Source organism: Balaenoptera ricei, chromosome 1 (assembly GCF_028023285.1).
Source record: "Balaenoptera ricei isolate mBalRic1 chromosome 1, mBalRic1.hap2, whole genome shotgun sequence".
Taxonomy (NCBI): domain Eukaryota; kingdom Metazoa; phylum Chordata; class Mammalia; order Artiodactyla; family Balaenopteridae; genus Balaenoptera; species Balaenoptera ricei.
The window spans coordinates 117558032-117578889 of NC_082639.1; the positions used below are offsets into that span (position 1 = coordinate 117558032).

Consider the following 20858-nt stretch of genomic DNA (forward strand, 5'->3'; position numbering starts at 1 on the left):
TCCTCATGGTCCTCTAAGTTTTCTCTCCTGCAGCTCTACTTGTTCTAGTCTCGGCTGTCCTGGGTGCAAGGTTCAGTGCCTTCATCAGTTTCTACAAAAAACAAAACAAAACAAAAAAACCTACACTAAGAATTGTGTGGGTTCAAATCCTCTAGTGTAGATTTGAAGGGTCACAAGGAGCAGATTCCATCATGAACTAGGCAGCTTCCCACCATCTGACAGGCTCAGACCCTCTCTTTCTCTTCCTATATCTGCACAAGCAACATCTTCCCCCATTATAATACAGAACTATCTAACCTACAGCTGGATTCTTTGGGGGCGGGGTCTCACCTTCTGCAGTCTAGCATTTATGAAGCTACTACCCTAAACAAACTCTGTTCCCTTCCAAAGAGGAATTCTAGTAGTAGTTTCCTTAATATGATCATATTTTTCTACCTAGTAGCTTCTGAGTCCTATCTAGATTGTAAACTCCTTGAAGGTAGATGCTGTACCTTATGCTTCATATGCATTCCCCTTTCCACATGACTCTGTGTAGGGCAGGAGGGCACTCAATATACACGTGATGGGCTAAGTTAATTTAGAGGCAGTAGAATGAAGCTAGGAGAATTCTGTCATGTACCTTTCATTAAGAATTATCAGAGCACTAAGTATGAGAAAGTCTGGGAAGGAATGCAGAGTCATCTTCTGAATGGCCCAAGGCAGGGGTAGAAGGGAACAAGCAATGACCTACTTGGCATGTGCTTTATTATAACAAAATGGAACCAGGAAGAAGGTGTGCATCTGTGCTCTCAGCACCATCTGTGTTCCTATTTTCAAACCACCATTTCCTGTGGCAGAATCTCCAGCTCTCCTTCTTTTTGCTCAGTCATGTAGTGAGGCCCCTCAGGATGGCAATGCTCGAAAATCAGCTCGAAAATATTGTTCTGGGGTCCACAGGTCCCATTCTTCGTCCACAAAAAAATGTTATCTTAACATTCTTAAACAGGAGGTTTGGGACTTTTTCCTCCCTGGAGCCTCTTAGAGGTAGCTGAGCAGGCTGGTTGAGAACTCCAGTACATTTTATGAAGAGTTCTTTGCACAAGTCTCCACCCCTGGTCTTCTATTAGATTGGCTGTGGTTTAAACCTGATAACTTGGCACGTAGACATGCCTCCAAGGAAAATGCTGAAGGGCCTTTTTTATCTCTGAAAGTCTGCTGCCATGGAAACACAAAAGCTCCTCTCTCTCAAGTCCCCAAACCTTTATTCTTTAAGGCAGGTAAAGAAGAAAATAAAAAGAATCTGAGAAACAAATGTAGCTAATCCCAGGAGATACTGAGATGCTAATGTAACCGTCTGAGAGTGCCAGATCTCTTTCCTGCCTTTCATGTGGTTCTGTCAGAAAGGCCGCCTGCCTGGAGCACATCAACTTGAAGAAGTCAACCATCTTCAAGAGACATCTTTTTGTTGGTGGCAGTTTCCTCTCAGAATTGTTAGTGGGGGAAGGGTGGTCCTAAACCATACCATACACTAATTTAAGATCTGGGACCATCCAGGTTAAAATTATTACAGAGTTCACAGCTTCCAGAAAAATCCCTTACAACTGCCTATCCTACCCAGCATTGTGTTGCAGGGTCTACTAGGTGTGCCTCCAGGGGCATTTTCATTCTCCCATGACAATGTAAGTCTTGTCCAGTCACATGGCTGCCCAGCTAAGGATTACATTTCTCAACATCCTGTGTAGCAGGTGTGGTCACATGACAAGGCTCTGGTCCGTGAGAAGTGTCCAGGTTCCATCCTTCCAAGATTGTTGCCATGCGTCCTGGATTGGGAGTACCAGGGAGAGGGACCTGCTCTGTGCATGGAACAGCTAGGTGACTCTGTAACAATGAGAGCTCCCTTTTGATGAAATGGCCTTGTTAGAAATGGGGAGCCCCCAGAACACACTGGCAGGTGTCAGCTTTTCCTTCCACTGAGCTAACCTAGACTTGCTGAGCCAACTTTTTGCTAATCTGCAGAAAGGGATCCTCTTTTCAAGATGAGCTTCCAGGGGTATTCCCTTTGAGTTAAGCTATTTAAGGTTTAGTATTACTCCTTCTTGCACAGAAAGAACTATTTCAGAACATGGTCATGAAGGACGGCAGCTTGTCACACACTGTCCAGTGTTGACCCACATCGACATGCACTGCATGACCTAAGAGAATGCTTGGTAGCACCCTTGGAAATGGACTTTGCAATAAAGAGGCATCATAACAATAGACATGAAAGTGTTTCTTGCTGTAAACACTGAGATAGCAGTTGGAATAAAGATTTATGTATGATGGAGAGCCTGGACAGTTGTTAGAAAGAAAAGATTTTGAGGAACAGGGAATTCCCTGGCAGTCCAGTTGTTAAGATTCCAAGCTTCCACTGCAGGGGGCCCTAGTTCCATCCCTGGTTGGAGAACTAGGATCCCACAAGCCACGCAGTGCAGCCAAAAAAAAAAAAATGAATAAATAAATAAAATAAAAATCGATTTACCTTTAAAAAGAAAGAAAAGATTTTGAGGAACAAATATGTTCTTTTGTGGTTTAGTTTGAGTCCTGATGAGAAGCAGTGCTGACCTCATGTCTCATTTGCTCTCATCACATTATTAACCACTTTGAGTTTTTCATTAATGAAAGTGAAAAATATCTTAAAATCACTGTCCTCATTATAGATGGTGAAGTGACCTCTAATAAACCCTCACACCCCACCACTTCAGCCCAAGGCTGGGGTTTCCCTTGAATGGAGTCTTTGTTAAACGGCCACTGCTCTGGTTCAGGCCTCATCATCTCTTGATGGGTGACTGAAATAATGGGCCCTCCTCATAACTAGTTTCTCTTTCTTCTGCCTCTTCCCCACCCCAATCTATTCTCCACACCACTGAATTTTCTCTCTGAAATGCAAAGCTGATCGTGTTACTCCTCTACCTAAAACTATCTATTAGTTCCCATCAGGATACTAAAAGATAATACAGAACAAGACCCAGTTATATCTGCCTTTTCCTTTGCCTGGAATGTCTTTCTTTTATCTGCTTGGGTAATTTCTACTTGTTCTTCAAAACCTTGTTTATGTCACATCCTCTGTGATGCTCTTTCTGATTCCCTGAGACAGTGTCAATCATTCCCTCCTCTTGGTTAATTTGCACATACTTCTGTTTTGCACCTGTTGCACTACCAGACCTGGGATAATTAGTTATTTATAGAACTATTCCTTCTTTAAGGGCAAGGACTGTGTCTTTTTTTGTCTTTGTGTTCTCAGCACCTAACACAATGTTGGAACATAGTAGAACCTCAGTAAATGTTTTGTCGAACTAAGCACAGTAATTTAAAAATTAGTGATATTCATTTGCAAACACAAATCAATGAACTAACAAAACTCTGTTTTCCATATTTAGGCAACCTGGTATACTGCGAACGGCATGCCACAAACTAGCTGTGTGATTTGTTTCTGACATGCTGTGGTTCCCCATCCCTGGAGGCAGGGGAGGGGATCTTTACTTGTGTTACGGGTTGAATGTGTTTCCCCCAAAATTCATATGTTGAAGTCCTTAGAATGTGACCTTATTTGGAGACTGGGTCTTTACAGAGGTAATCAAGTTAAAATGAGGTCATTAGGGTGAACCCAAATCTAGTCTTACTGGTGTCCTTATAAGAAGAAGAAATCTGGATACGCAAAGAGACACTAGGGGTGAGCGTGCCCAGGGGAAAGACTGTGTGAAGACACAGCAAGAAGGTAGCCATCTACAAGCCAAGGAGAGAGCCCTCAGGAAAAAATCAACCCTGCCAGCACTTTGATCTTGGACTTCTAGCCTCCAGAACTTGTGAAAATAAATTTCTGTTATTTAAGCCACTTTGTCTGTGGTGTTTTGTTATGGCAACCCTAGCAAACTAAGTACAGGTGGGTCCTAATCCAACGTGACTGGTGTCATTATAATAAGGGGAAATTTGGACAGATATACACATAGAGGGAAGACAACGTGAAGAGACAAAAGGAGGAGACAGCTATCTACAAGCCAAGGAGAGAGGCCTGGAACAGATCTTTCCCTCACAGCCCTCAGAAGGAACCAACCCTGCTGACACCTTAATTTTGGACTTCTAGCCTCCAGAACCATGAGACAATAAATTTTGGTTATATAAGCCACTCAGTTTATGGCATCTTTTTACAACACCCTTAGCAAACTAATATACCTTGGTAACGCTTTATTAGCATTTCTTATTCAGGTACATACAAACTGAATCATAGAATATTTACTCTGGAAAGAATGTCACTAGTTCACCATTTTCATTTCACATATAATGAAACAGAGGCCCAAGAAAGTGCAGTGGCTGCTGGGTATTTGTCTTAATGCCTGAGCTGAGGTCCTGACAGGGCTTTCCCATGGTGCCATGTTTCCTCTTCTTCTTGTCCTTCCCCATCTCACAAAAGCCTGCTCCATACCCAGTAAATCTGGTCACACTAGGGCATACTTGGTCCTCAAAGTGGCTTAGATGGGTAAGAGCATCTTTACATGCTTTTTTTTAAAGAGTACTTTTTAAATTTTTTTTTTTTTAGTTTTTGGCTGCACTGCACGGCATGTGGGATCTTAGTTCCCTGATCAGGGATCGAACTTGCGCCTCCTGCAGTGGAAGCACAGAGTCTTAACTGCTGGACCACCAGGGAAGTACTTTTACATGTTTCTTTCTTTTTAAAAAAAAATTATTTATTTATTTATTTATTTTTGGCTGCGTCGGGTCTTCATTGCTGTGCGCAGGCTTTCTCTAGTTGTGGGAGCCGGGGCTACTCTTCGTTGCGGTGCGCGGGCTTCTCATTGCGGTGGCTTCTCTTGTTGCGGAGCACGGGCTCTAGGCGCACGGGCTTCAGTAGTTGTGGCTTGCAGGCTCAGTAGTTGTGTCTCACGGGCTCTAGGGCACAGATTCAGTAGTTGCGGCGCACGGGCTTAGTTGCTCCGCTGCATGTGGGATCTTCCCGGACCAGGGCTCGAACCCGTGTCACCTGCGTTAGCAGGCAGATTCTTAACCACTGCGCCACCAGGGAGTCCCTATATGTTTCTTAAGAATGTCCTGAGCTAAGTGCCCCTAGGCGAAGCTTTATGGCCAAGACTTTGGAAAATATTGATTAAATTCTCATTAAACTATATTGAGGAGCATGAAGAGAATTATTCCTCTTTTCTGAGGTGGGTCAGGGTAAAACATTTGGTGCCCTGTCTTTACTCTAAGAGGGTTGCTACGACCAGAGAAGGCTGTGCAGGGGTAAGGGCTACTCCTTCCTCAGCCCTGAGGGAAAAACACACATTTTTATTATGATTTATAAGGCATTTAAAAAGTGTATTATCTGTTCCACTAGTACCTATGAGGATTTCAGAATCAGGCAACTCAGCTCTGCCCCTTGCTCTGTGTGTGACCTTTCCATATCTTTGTTTCCTCATCTGTAAGGTGGGGATACTAATACTATTTGGTTGCTGGGAGGATTAAATGAGATGCCACATATTGACACATAGTAAACAATTAAGACCTTTCTGCTGTTATTATTTTAGATAAAGAATCTAAGTCTTAGACAGGTTAAGTGGCTTATCCTTGTGAGTAAAAAGGGTAATATTGGATCTAGGACAACTGGAGTCACATTCTGTAAACTCCGCACTCATGCAAGACTGCTTTCTTGATCCCACCAGCATGTTCTGAATAGCTGTGGGCAGAGAGAGAGGTCTGAACTGGGGAAGGAAACTGTGAATGTGGCTTGTGTGCAAGGTGGGCAAGCAGCCAGGCACACTGAGTGGGTGGACAGCTGGCCGACTCTGCCATGAATGGCTGGGGGAGGAAACAGGCAGTTGGTTAGGCTCACCACCGAACTCTCAGATGCAGAGACCAGGTGGATTTTCCCAGCAGTCCCTCTGGAATACCTCAGGGGAGTCGCTGACTGGACATGCTCTGCTGAAGGGCATGCCCTGGCTGCATTCCCCTGTCCCTGGATCCTTGGTCATCTGGAGAAACCCTCCAAATATACACCAAGTCTACTGTGGGCAGGAGTCTCCTTGGAATGACTCTTGTTTCCCCCCAGTGGATGCAGAGGGAAGAATGTCAGGGCACAGGTAATACCTTGCAAGGCCAGCACCCTGGTTCTTCTGTCCCTGAACCTACCTGAGGCATGGATACAAGATGGATTAATGAAAAGGCTCAGTGGTCTATCCTGTTTCCAATCTCAAGTGGTTAGATGAGCTTACTTAATCAGCCCTTCGTTCCTTTTGATAACAGAATAATGAAGCTGTATCTTTCCAGAGAAAGATCAGTCAGAAGATCTAGGTTTAGGTGCTGACTCTACCATTTATTAGCTGAAGAAACTTGAGGAGGGTACTTACATGCTATGAGCTTAAACTTCCTAATTTGTGAAATGAAGATGATGACAACACTTATCTGATAAGACCATTGTGAGGATCAAAAGAGATCATACAGTTGAAAGCGCTTTGCCAATAATAAAGTGCCCTATGATTTATCATTTTCCCAAACTTCACAGTCTAGGTCTTAGTCAGAGAACTGACTACCCTGGCCCTCTGACCTGCTATGGGATTCACAGTACATTTCATGAAATGTGGCCCTTTATTACATCCTGCTTTTCATTATTGAGCACATGTGTCATGTCTTATCTTTATAACATGTTGATGGAGAGGAGAGGTCATTTATCATATCTATTCCCAATTTCCTACAGCATAGGTGATTGATAAATTCTTATTGATGGTGTAGAACCATCCCACCATTAGTAGAGCATGGACTTGGGAGTCAGGACCTGCCACCTGCACTCCCTCACCCGGCCAGCCTTTCAGGTTGGTGCCACTGCAGGAGGGGAGAGGAAGGATCACAGCTTGAGACCTGGGCTCCGGGTCTGGCTCCATCGTTTCTCATTGGTTTCCTCCACTGTGAACTGAGCATAATGCCACCCCGGTCATTATGAACTGTAACCACTCACTGAATGCACATGGGAGGCTTTTACAAACTATAGAGAAAATATAAAGTGTTGTTCCCAAGGTGAAGACCATGGCTATGGAAGAAGAGCAATTGGTCCAGGTGGGGACTGAGCCCATATCATTAATGTGGCACACTAGTCGCCACAAGGCACTCACCTGAGGAACCGAGGCTGCATCTGGACCACGGGATGAAGGTCTGAGAGCCATTGCTGATGGGGTTGCTCACGGTGCAGATGTAGATGTTGTTGGCATCCTGAGGGCCAAGGGTGAGATACAGGAGGTGGGAGTTCTTGGTGGGGCTCAGCAGGGGGGCACCCGCCTCCTCACTCCAGTTGTAAGCTACATGGTCCCCTTTCTCCACCATGCAGGCCAGCATCAGGCTACAGGTCCCGTTCTCCTGGCTGGAGTTCAACACCTTAATTTCCGGAGTGGAGACCTGTTCTGTCAGGAGGAGGAGGAAGGGAGCCATCACTGAAATGAATCCTCTGGAATGCTGTCTTAACCTTCTTGTTAGAAGAAAATGCAACCTAATGGCATCTTTCCCTCCTTGTGGAGCTGCAGTGTGATTTATTTCTGTGGGGACCTACTGCTTCATACCATCCCTCTCTCATATACCCCTCCCCCATACTCCTTTCCAGGATCACCTTGGGATAAAATAGAGAAGAAAAAATTGCCTTTTAGTTCCCCCCTACCAGTACTGTTAGGGCTCCCCTTGCCTTTCTGTTGTTCCTCATCTAGGTTGCTCTCCTGTATTCTACCTGTGGTGTTTGCTGTCAGCTAACTCCCCCACGGGCTTTAACTGTCCTTGGCTAAAGTATTACCTTCCAGATCTAAAAGAATGACTTTTTACTGGTGAGATTTCATCTATACTCTGTGTGTGTGTGTGTGTGTGTGTGTGTGTTATAGCAAGTGCTTTAGGGTGTCTGAAATTGAGATAGCCACAGGCCTCACCAACTTATCTCACTCTAATGCTGTGAAATAGACAAGGGAAAAGGGAAATCTTATTTATTTAATACATACTATAGGACAGGCATAATGCTAGAATTTCACATTCATAATATTCTTTAATCTTTTCAACAACTTTCTCAACAATTATGAACCTAGTTATAATTATTCCCATTTTATAGATGAGGAAACTGAGACCCAGAGAGGTGGAGTGTCTTACATAATGTCACTCAGCTTCTAACAGCCAAACTGAGATCTGAAACTATGTCTTTCTGACTCCAAGATTCAGACTCTTTCTTTGACTTGAGAAGAACACCATGGTTGCAGAAACCATATTTTCTAAGGTAAGAATTTGATCATAAAAGACAAGATGTGACAAAGGCAGTGAACTGTTCTAGAAAATGCATGTGTAATCTTTGTGCTCATGGCAGCCTTGGCCCGGGAACACTATTGGAATGATCAGGACACCCTGATACCTGGTGGAAGGCTGTGGGAATTCTGCATACACTGTTCGGAGGGAAGGGAATGCTAAGGCCAGGGGAAGGGCAGGGAGGGTATTTCTGTCTCTCCTGTAGGTACCTGAGGATTTTAAAGAAATGTTGGGTGTTTGGGGCTCCCTGCCCCATCCTCAGAGATAAGAAACTCACTGTGAAGAAGCAGCGTAGCTCACATGGCTGCCAGGATCCCTGGGAATTCCCTGGGAATTCAAGGGAGCCTTGGGACTTAAGAGACAAACTCTGGGTGTGTTCAAGAGGGGCTGGCAGGTAAAGAGACTCAAAAATGCACTGGCCTTAGATTTAGATGGACTTACGTTCTAGTTTAAGTTCTGCAACTAAGCAATTTTATAATCAGAGCATTTGTTTAAGTGAGAAAAATATGCCTCTTCCACCAGGTAGATGCAATCCTCTGCCAGGAGGCGGGGCTTGGTGAGTGGTGTGTGGGCTGAATTTCAACCCTCCTTCTCCCAGGACTCCTAGTGCAGTGAACCCACCTACGCAGATGTGAGTAGGAACGTGCAAACCACTTATCTCTAGATTTCAGTGTCCTCATCTATGAAAGCGAGGTTGAGCTTGATCAGTGGTATTCAAAAATTTTTTTAATTAAAAAAAGACACCTTTTTCCAAATAAAATCTTATCTGTAAATTGAGACACTTGGGGCTCCAGGTCCTCTTGCCTACAGGCAGCGGGGCTGTAGGCAAGAGGTCCTGGAGCCCCAAGAAAATGGGGTTAAAGGTAACTTGTGCTAATCAGCTATCACTAACGTGCAATTGGGACGAAAAAAAGATTTGTGAACTTCTAAAACTTCTTCCTGAAGGACGGTTTACCCCTGGACTGAAATGTCTTTCAAGTTGCTTCCAACTCTGAATACCCTTTGCTTCTGAGAGAGGCCTAAATTCTTAGGCAAGGAACTATCTCGTCCCTCCACTGGGGACTGGGGAAGCCACCATCATTACCATAGAGCTTCAGCTGCAGGCAAAATTGCTGGACTGAAACGTTTTCCTCCAGGCTCATAAAGTACCAGCCCTCATCCTCCTTCCTGCTTTTCAGGATCCTCAGGCTCAGGTTTTCTGGATGAAACTCATAGCCATTCTCCAGATGGCGTGGAGAGTCACCTTTCCGCAGATCCAGAGACACTATTTTCTTCTTGATGGTGTCTACGGGTGATTCTGCCATTGTGACAAGGATGTGGATACTCTTATTCATGCTCTTACTTATCCCCTCAGATGTCAGGGGCAGCAGCACACTGCTTCCCAGCCGCCCAAGGATCATCACTGGGCAATTCGTTGAGCCCTCACCTGTGGGAGGAAGGAGAATGAAGTCCCTTATTATGGAAGCCTTTGAGACTCACATCCTGTCTGTGGATCAGGAATAATAGACTGGACGATCTCCCTCTTCCTCTTGGCCAATCCCTGGGGTTGCCAGGTCCTTAGTAGTTTATAAGGACTGTCATGAGGATCTCACTATATTCTCAGTATTTGCCACTATATTCTCAGTGTTCAAAAATTCCAGTGGAAATCTTAAAATCACTTATGATAGAGCTGTATAGACTAATTAGGACACTGGGTTTCTTTGATCTAGGAGGAAATTCTATCAACTCAGATTTACAATTAAGGCACCTAAGGCATAGAGAAGTTAAATGACTTGCCTAAAGTCATATAACTAGTAACTGGATTAATTCCTCAGCCAGACTTCCCACCACCATTGGATATATAGCATGAAGAATGGAGAGTAACTGAAACTAATTCTGAGCTTGTGAGCCCAAGAGACCAAGGTTACAGAAACATCATTTCAGATGAGGGGGAAAGAGAAAAGTCTGAGGGATGTGGAGTCCAGGAGGAGATGAGACTCATATTCAAACTGTGGAATCCTAACTCCCCCCAAAGCTAAGATATTTAACAATGTCAAGGGTGAGAAATTTTTTTATTTCTCTTTTTCAAATAAGCTGAGCCAACAACAACCAAAAAAAAACCAAACCTTTCAAACCACCACTGTAAAGGATCCTACTGCTGATGATTTAACACCTCCCCTCTCCGCAAACCCACAACCTCAGTTGATGACCCTGCTTCTCATTTCACTGAAAAAGGAGAAGAAACAAAAGAGAACTTCCATTTGTTTCCACCACCAAGTCAACCTACCTACTTGGATGGATGGTCTCTGCTCCCAGATAAGGCTAGCCTCTTCCTTCATGGAGCACTCACTCCCTTCAAGGCTTTGCTCCTGCAACTTCCCCCACCCCTTGCGTCATCAGCTTTGTTATTGTTATGGTATGCTGTGGGTTATTTCTATTAACACACAACATACCAACATGTAATTTCCCCCATCTTAAAAACCCCTCCCCTGGTCCCAGGTCCATCCCCAGCCACCTCCCCATTTCTCTGTTTTCTTTTATCCCAAAGTCCCTTAATGTGTATTTATACCTTCTGTCCCCATTTCCTGACTTATTTTTCCTTGTACCCACTCCAGACCAGCCTTCTCCTTACTACTTATTGGAACCACTCTTGTCAAGGTCACCATATATTCCATAATACTAAGTCACTTCTCCATCTTCATCCTTGCTTTCTCATCTTGCTTTCACTTGGCATAGTTCATATTGCCCCTTTGAAACACTGCCTTCATTTGGCCTGGGGAACAACACACTCTCCTGGTTTTCTTCCTATTTCATTGGCTGCCCTTTCTCAGTCTCCTTGCCTGGAACCTTCTGCTCTTAAAGACCTCTAAGACTGGAGCATCCCAGGACTCAGTACTCAGACTTCTTCTCTTTCTCAGCCACACTTATCTAGTTGCATAGTTTGACATGTTTCTGGAATGCTTACAGAGATATATCTCTTACCCAAACCCTTCACAGTACTCCAAATTGCCTACACCGATTGGTATTGGTATTTGGAGGTCTAAAGGGCATCTCAAACTTAGCAAATGAACTCTTGATTCTATAGCCCCTTCTGCAAACAACATTACAATTCCTAGGCCAAAACACTGGAATCATCTTTGACTCCTTTCTTCCTCTAATACTCCACATTCAATCTATCAGCAATCCCGTTGGCTCTGCCTTAAAAATATATCTGGCATCTGAGGACTTTCAACCAACAACATCACCAGCCTGGCCCTGCCATTGTCTTCCAACTAATCTCCCTGCGTCCATGCAATGGACAGCGTAACCTTTTAAAACTATATCAGATTTTGACTCTCTCCTGCTTTTAATCTTCCAGGGCTTTCTAAGCACCCATGGAATAAAATCCATAGTCCCTGTTATTGCTTCAAAGACTGAATAACCCAATCCCTGGTACCTCTCCAACTCCATCTCCTGTCCTCACTGCACTATGGCCACACTGGCTCCGGCTGGTCTGTAACTCATCCAGAATATTCTCATCTCAGAGCTTTTGCATTTGCTGTTCTCTCTCTCTCTCTCTGGCAATCTCTTCCCTTACATATCTAAAGAGCTCATTCCCTCATTTTATTTTAGATTTCTGCTCAAAAAATCATCTTCTCTGAGAGACTTGCTCTGACTATCCTATCTATCCTAACCTATCCCTTCTTGTTGTGCTTATCACTGTCTGATGTTATACTGTATATATTATTCATTTTATTTTTTAACACTAGAATGCCAACTTCTCAAGAGGAAGAATTTGATTTTGTTCAAAGCTTTGTCCCTAGGACTCACAACTGTGGTTGGCACATAGTAGGCTTTAAATAAATATCTGTTCAATTTATGAATGCTGAAAGCCATGTTACCTGACTAAAACCTCTCTTATTTAGCTCTGCCCAGTATGTGACTGAACTTAATAATTGAACTTAACCATAAGCTAATGTTCATAAAAGAAGGAGCCCATGAGTCAGAGAGAGCACAAATTGTTCTAGTTGATAAGAAAGTCAGAAGAGTACAATAAAACTGTCTGCCTAAGTAATGCAGCCACTTAGAAAAGACACAATAACTCGTGGTTAAGATGGATGTTGGAACTTTGGGCAAACTGATTCAGATGTTCTTGACACCAACATGCTCTGAGATCCTGTAAAGGGCCCAGCTGATATCAGACTAGAGATTCAGAGGTTGGGAAAAAAGAAAAATCAGGATTTGAGTGGTTGACACATAGTATTTTTTTTTCTTTTGCCATGCCACATGGCTTGCAGGATCTTAGTTCCCCAACCAGGGATTGAACCCTGGGCCCCGGTAATGGAAGCCCCGAGTTCTAACCACTGGACTGCCAGGGAATTCCTGACACTTATCATTATTAAGGAATAGTGAGAAAGACAATTAGGCATTTGCTCTTTTACATATTGCTAATACATCAACTCTTGAAACAGAATGCTCTCCCTTGTTGCTTAATTGATTCAATAAGGACTGCTGTTCATGGTGCTGGTGTTGCTGTTTTTATAAAGATAAACTGGAGGGCATGTTGGAATTCCTTCCAGCCACACTTATGGATGCCTGACTGTTCAGATAATGTGGTAGGTACAGTACCCAAGAGAGTAACCTCTTGAATCCTGAACTTAAACTTCTACCAATAAAGCGATGACAGAAAACTAGAACCATCCATGCAAGGAGAAATGTCATGTGGTACATGGGCCCCCTGAAATTGCGTACAAAAGTGGTATAAATAAGCATATGTACATTTTTCTGGGAGCATAGCCATTAATGTCATCTCTCAAAGGAGTCTGGGCTTCAAATCAAGGTTGAGAATTGCCATCATACTGTTGATTATTTTGGATCAATTTTAATATGGAGAAAAAAGAAATGGAAATTATACCCATTCATAGACCATAAGTCTCCACCCTGCTGTGTCTCCCGTGTGCCCCTTCCGCCCATGTAACCCAACAGACTCTTTACGCCATGGTTGTTTTCAGAACTTGGAATTGGAAGGGAGTCAGGGGGGAAAAGGAAATAGAGGATGGGGCAGGGAGTAGCCAAAAAAAAGAAAAAAGAAAAGAAAAAAATTTTTGAAAAAAGAAAAGAAGAGGGTAAAGAGGGAAAGAAAGAGAGGGCAGATGAGAAGAAAAGGCTGAGTGGTTTAGGCAGACTCAGTCATGGGGAGTGGAATCAAAACTTCATCAGGAAGAGACCCTCACATGCTACAACCCACATAAAGAATGATGATGTAACAACTGAGTGTGTGAGTGGCCAGGTCTGCAGGGGGTACGTGAACTCATTGCCACCTAAGCAAGAGTGGAAAAATAAGTGGGGACTTTAAAGTGGTTCATAAAACCCTTCAAGTAGAGTCCCAGCTCCTGAAACATCCTACTGCCTGATGAGTGTTTTCCAGCGGGTCTGTGATTCAGTCAGCCCCTGGTTACTAAGAGAGTCTGGAGGAAACATTTGTAGCTGTTAACACCAACTCACTTTCCTTCCAGGGCAATTCTACTTAGAAAGTAGAGTGATTCACCTGGGCCCGTGGATATTTTCCTGAAATCAGTAGCATTTAGCCAAACCTTTCACAGAATGGGATTCTACCTAATGATAACTTTTTTTTTGCCCAGCCCTGATACTGGGCATCTTGCTACAGCATGTCTTTCAGGTAGGACTCAGAGCCCTCACAGTTCTTATGGGAAATCTAGGCTTACAAAGAAAAGATAATGTGTCTTTAATAAGTCTCCTTTTTAAACTGAAGTCCTACCAGCTGTCCTCCTAGTCCCATTCCTTGACGCTGCTGGGTATTTCTATCTTAGAATATTTGCACTCACCATTCCCCAGCCTGAAAGCCTGTTACTGCGCTTTATTTGCCGGGTTAACTCCTTCTGTCCTTCAGGCCTCTGCCTTTGACCCTTGGCTTAGATTCGGTTTCTCTGCCATGTGCTTCCAGTTCACTTTGCATCTCTCCTTTCATATCACTCAATACACTTTTAACTCTGGTTCAATGCTTGTCATCCTTACTCAGTTATAAGTTTCCAAGAGTAGGGACTGTGTCTGTTTTGTTCACTGCTGTAATCTTAATACCCACCTGGGACATGGTAGGAACTCAATAAATCCTTTTTGCCCGAGAGAATGAAAAAACTGAATGAGACGAATGAATGAATGAACAAATGACAAAACAGAGTCTAATTTCTCTCTCTCCAAAATCTGAATGTACTCTCCTTTATCTTTATAACATCCATAAGAGTTGTTTATATAGGGAGGTGAAGGGGACCCTTATCCCTATTTGCCAGGTGAGGAGCTAGAAGTGCCTAAGCTATGAAACCTCTGTTTCAGGTGCAACAGGCCACTTACAGTTCCCCGTGAAAACTCACAGCACTTTACCTCTGCATCTGTGCCTTCATCTAGAGTACTCTTTTCAAGTTATATAAAAATCCAACCTACCTGATGTATATATTTAAAAGGACATGCAAGAAACTGGTAACAGTAGGGAGGGGTATAGAAGGGAGATTTGTCTCCATTCTGTACCCTTTTATACTGTTGAAGTTTTATAGACATACATGTGATACTCTTCCAATAAACAAACTCGTTAACAAAAAATTAAATGAAAGCTACATGATGAAAGATGTTTCTATTCACTTTTCAAATTCCAGATCAAATACTTCCATACGCCTTGTACTTCCTTCTTTGATTTTGTCAACTTCTCTCACCTTTTGAAAATTCCTATATTTCATTTCAATTCAATTAAAATCAACTCAAATGCTTCAATTATAGATAGCATATTCTAATTTTTACCATGGGACCTGGATACAAATTTTAGGATTCTCCTCCTCCCTAAACATAAGCTTATCGAGTTTCATTCATTCAGGCCTCTGGAGTCAGGCTGGGTGATTAAAGAGAAATTGCTAACTACTCTGTGCCTCTTTTTCCTCTTTTATAAAATCATAATGTAACAATAACTACACATATCTCATAGGGTTGGTATGATCATTAAATGAATAATACACATAAAGCACTTACAACAGTGTTTGGTATACAGCCAGGATGCTGTACATGCTATTATTATTCATTCAACAAACATTCATGGAAGGGCTCTCATGTACCAGATACTGTGTCAAGTACTAGGCAGAGGCTGTGGTTGTTCATTTTACTTCCCCCACACCTCACACCTCACATAGTGCTAGCCACATCGTGTGTCCTTAGTAGACCATTGCTGAATGGGATTGTTCAAAGGCAATCTATGGATAAAACCAAATAGCCTTGAGGTTCTGATTTCCAGTCCAACACTGGAGACAGTGAAGGTAGTGGCATTATATCACAGTATTAAAGCTTTTGAGAGATGAAAGTGCCTAGATCTGCATCTTGGGGTACAATGGGCCAGTGAACAACAAGGTTGGGCCAAGTCTAGGATGCCCCCACTTGTCCCTCACCTCTCCCCTCATGTGTGTGAAGGAGGTGAGGAGGACCTGAATGAAGGAATAAAAAATCTCACTGGGGTAGATCCATCAGTTGTAAGAGATGCACCACTCTGGTGGGGACGTTGATAATGAGGGAGGCTGTGCCTGTGTGGAGGTAGTTGGAAATCTCTGTATCTTTTGCTCAGTTTTGCTGTGAACCCAAAACAGCTCTAAAAAAAATGAAGTCTATTAAAAAATATATCATTGGTGGAAATGGAAAATTCACTTTATTGGGGGGAGGGACATGTGGACTTTTTGACTTTTACAGTTTTGACTGGGAATTGGAAGTCAAGCTGAGTAGAGATGGGAAAGGGAGTGGGTACTGATTTTACAAGAATGGGGTTTCTTGGTTGGGTGAATCTGTCATGAATGACCTGTCCCATTTGCAAAGCATTTCCATCTGGGTTTTATTGGGGTTTCACAAAAGGGTGCATATTTTAAAATAAAAACACTAAAATTTTTGTACATATTTCAGAGAAGACAAAGGCAAGGAAGGGAGACACTACCGATTGGGTAGACATGCCTATGGGTCTGGGCTGTTTCTCACTGACCAGTGACCTCCAAAGCTTTCCGTGCAGCAGCTGTCAGCAGAACCTGAAATGCCAGGGCCAGACTGGCCAGGAGGCAAGCCAGCACAGAGATAGAAAAGTCCAGCTTACTGTTCAAACCCATCACGCCTGATAGTCACTAAGAAGAATTCCAAAAATGGTGGAGTCACAAATGGGGTGCACCCAGTAAAGTTTGACTCTCCCTGTGATGGCTTAAAGTGGTTCCGTTTGGCTTTCTGAGCCCTCAGTTCAATTATTGCTCTCTGAGACCTTGGGTAGCAAGAGCCATGGGTCTGCCTGATTCTGAGGAAAAGTGGGGCCAAGGAAGGCCTATTCATCTGGGAATCTGGCAAAAGAGAGATCCCAAGTGCAGCCCCTCTGACAATCCTAGCATATCTCTGGGCTTCTCCTGGAAAAGTCCATAATGGATTTGTGGGCTTGAAAACCCCAAAAACAGAACATCCGGAGCCTCAGGACGTCTCCCCTCCCTTAATGCTGCTTCCACTCCAGACTGCTTCCCACAGTCCCAAGGCATTTAAGCAGAAAGGAGATTCTCACCCACTCCATAGTGAGCCCAAAGTCTGCCCATTGTTTGGCTTTTTCTTTCTCAAGCACATTTTCTCATAGCTCAGCTATTACTAAACAGAGAATACCAGCAAACCAGAAAGACAGGAGCAGAGCCCAGCTCCAAACACTTTGTCTTGTGTCCGGCCCTACACTGGAGCTGCCCTGACCCTGAGCATTTCCAATTTGCATTTCTCACTTACTGTAACCAGCCCTGGGCTCCAAAAATCCTGGCCTCTCCCCCTCTTGCTGCCTTGGAGCCTTCTCTTCCAGGAAAGTAGCCACCAGTATGACCACACTGTGGCCACTATCTGTTCTCAGCCAGTGCCTGGGGTTTTCACTTCTACCCTCTCTTCCCACTACAACCCTTTCATGTAGGTGGACCATGCTGTTCATTTGTCTGCTTGTGTGTGTGATGATCCCCATCCAGGACAGGGTTGTAGGAGTAATATTCTCCCAGAGCTCCATCCCTACAGCTCATTCCCTTAGCCTGGGTCTTTGCCAGAAGGATACTCATGCAAAACCAACCACTCAGCCAGGACTTTGACTGGAGCCTCTCACACAGAGAGGCTGGTCTAGAATGTGACCAGTGCCTTTGGCTTAGAGCTCCTGGTTTCCTTGGACTGGTGGGGCTTAGCCTCAGAAGCCAGGAGCCCAGTAACTTACAATGTTCCTTCCTCTTTAAAAGCGGCAGGAAGAACTCAGAGTCAGTCTCTGAGGAAGAGGCAGCCGAAAAACAACCCGTCACCCCTGCATCTTCTCTCCATCCATGGGCTACAGCTGATTCCTGGCAGGTAATCATGAGACCCAAGCCCTCAGACAGATGAGCACTCACCTGTTCTGCAGCTCAGCTCAAAAACTAGGGAGAAAAACAGCAGGACGTTCAAGGAGAGGAGCCCCTTGGGATCCATCAGCCAGTGAGGAGAGGGAAGGGAGCCTGGTGAGGAACCCGGCAGCTGCTCGCAGACGCCACGGCAGAGTGAGCTCTTTGTCAGGCAAGTGCTGCCTCTACTGTCTAGTTTATGCATCAGGAACCAGCAGGCTTCCTGTCTCACTGGGACTTTTTCTGCCTGTGCCTCGAGGATTGCTCATCTCCTTTCAGGCTTTAAGTCACTCTGCTGTTCCCAAGAAGTCAAAGTCAGGTGCTTAGACTGCAAGAGCCGAGAAGGGAGCTGTGTAGTCACCTCGGTCAAACCCCAGCCTTGGGCAGAAATGTGCTCCCCCCTCCCTTTCTTAGCTGTCTTCCAGAAAGGGATGTCAAGACTCTCTGGGCGGTTCTGCCTGGTAACTCTTATTATATAAAGAAAGAGATGTAGTCATGTCAGGCCACCCCAAATTTGGATGTGTTAGTTCAAAGTTGAACTTGGATGACTGACCTTTAATGAGCTGATGGACCTTTTACTTCTGATTTGTTTCATAATTTCAGAGAACACCTCTCCATGCAGTCAGGTCCTGGTGCCAAAGTCACAGAGAGATGGGGGTGGGCAAAGGTGGGTCAGCTGGCAGAAACCCAATTTCCCTGCTGGGTACACTGTGGTAGAATTTAGTGAGCCCTGTGCTGTGTTTGGAGGGGCCACCTTATTTTAGAATTTGTAACTAATTTTTTGTTGAGGAGAAGGGACTAGAGTTGACAGAAGAAAGATCTTGTGCTTTTCCGTAAGTTAAGCTATAAATATGAAACATGGGAAAGATGCTATTATTGGCTCACAAGGAAACTGAAAGTCCATTTTAACAGGTCAAAGGCACTTTCCAATGGGCCTCCCTAAGAGGACAAGGGTAATAAGAACTGCTGATATATGTGAAAGTGCTCTTTATTCTCATCACCCCCCCACACACACAAACACCTGACACCCAACTATCCTCCCCACAACACTACCCAGTGGTGTGCTGGGGCCAGCACATACCAACTCATGAGAGCCAATTGTTAAATTTTCAGAAATCTTGTGAGCTGGTTATTGATAAACATTACATTATTAAAAATTGAATTATATAAACTTACAATTAAATAAATTATATCAAAAACTAAGGGAATAAAAACTCATTACTTCTTAATTATTTTACATTTTACTATTCTCTATGCTCTTGAGAACATTTACATCTATTGTATCTCTGTTGTGGAGATAAAATATCAGATCACTGTGAAATACATAAAAAATTGAGGAAATATTTTCTAGTACTTAAAAACTATCATCTTATTCAGCATAAAGTCAGTAGTGTCGCTGAAGAGCAAGTGAGGTCACAATATATGTCTTCAAAATGTCTCCACATTTATTTAACTTAAAAAAATGAACTGCAAGCAAGAATTGAGAGTGGAGTAAAATATTTAAAGTGTTGAGGAAAAAACCACCAACCTATAATTTTCTGTACCCTGTTGAAATTACCCTTCAAAAGTGAAGGAGACATAAGGACTTTTTCAGACAAACAAAAATGGAGGGAATTTGTTGCCAGTAGTTCTGACTTGTAAGAAATGTTAAAAGAAGTTCTTTATAGAGAAGGAAAATAATAAAGGCCAGAAACTCGGATATACTGACATCAAAGCAATGAAAGTTATCAGGATAAAGAAGGATGTTACATAATGACAAAGGGGTCAATTCTGCAAGAAGACATAACAACCCTTAACATGTATGTGCCTAACAACAGAGCTTCAAACATGTGCGGCAAAACTGTTTGAACTACAAGGAGGAAGAAATAAATCCTCTGTCATAATTGGAGACTTCAACATCCCTCTATCAGAAACAGACAAATCCAACAGGCAGAAAATCAGTAAGGACATCATTGAACTCAATTCCACCACCAATCAACTGTATAAATGTACATCTATAGACTACTTCATCCAACAACAGCAGAACACACATTCTTCTCAAGCTCACATGGAACATTCACCAACATAGACCACCTTTTGGGCCATAAAACACACCTTAACAAATTTAAAAGAATACAAGTCATACAATGTCTGCTCTTAGACCACAATGGAATAAAACTGGAAATCAACAGAAAAAATGGAAAACTTCAATATATGTGGAGATTAGACAACACACTTCTAAATAAGATAGGTTAAAGAAGAAATCTCAAGAGAAATTTTTGAATATTTTTAACAAAATGAAAATGAAAACACTACTAATGAAAATGTGTGGGATATAGCAATAGTAGTGCTTAGAAAGAAATTTATAGCATTGAATGCATGTATTAGAAAAGAATAAAGGACTAAAATCAGTAATTGAAGCTTCCACTTCATCAAACTAGAAAAAGAAGAGCATATTATATCCAAAGTTAGCAGAAGAAAAGAAATAATAAAATTAGAACAGTAAGAAATGAAGTTGAAAACAGGAAATCAATAGAGAAAATCAATGAAACCAAAATGTGGTTCTCTGAAAAGGTCAGCAAAATCGATAAACCTGTAGCCAGGCTAAATAAGGTAAAAAAGAGGATGCAAATTACTAATATTAGAAATGAAACAGGGAACATCACTACCAACCTCATAAACATTAAAAGGATAATAAAGAAATGCTATGAACATCTCTATGCCCACAAATTTGAAAATCTAAATGAAATGGACTAACTCCTTGAAAGACACAACCTGCCAAAACTCACACAGGATGAAATAGACAATCTGAATAGGCCTACATCTATTAAATAAATTGAATCAATAATTAATTACCTTCCAAAGCAGAAAGCATCAGTTCCAGATGGGCTTACTGGTGAATTCTACCAAACATTTAATGGAAGAAGTCATACCAGTTCTCTAGAATCTCTTTCAGAAGATAGAAGTAAAGGGAATTCTTTTGAACTCATTATTTTCCATACTCTAACTCACTCTAATAACAAAACCAGACAAAGACTATACAAGGAAAGAAACCCCACGGACGAATAACTCTCATGTGCATAGGCAGAAAAATCCTCAACAAAATATTAGCAACTCCAATCCAACAATGTACAAAAAGAATTATATACTGCAACAAAGTGGGATTTATCCCAGGTATGCAAGACTGGTTTAACATTTGAAAAACAATTAATCCATCATACCAACAGGCTAAAGAAGAAGAAT

The 20858-nt window shown here is 42.8% G+C and overlaps 1 protein-coding gene across 1 annotated transcript in view; it reads right to left on the bottom strand.

Annotated features, from left to right (window-relative positions):
* SLAMF1 (signaling lymphocytic activation molecule family member 1) overlaps positions 1–17724 on the bottom strand; it is a 33094-nt gene extending 15370 nt beyond the window's left edge. Inside the window, exons 1-3 of the mRNA XM_059902782.1 lie at positions 17649–17724; positions 9356–9697; positions 7113–7397 (exon numbers count right to left, since the gene is read on the bottom strand). Coding sequence (XP_059758765.1) covers positions 7113–7397; positions 9356–9697; positions 17649–17724 — 703 coding nt within the window. The remainder of the gene's footprint in view (positions 1–7112; positions 7398–9355; positions 9698–17648) is intronic.
* Positions 17725–20858: the final 3134 nt, after the last annotated feature.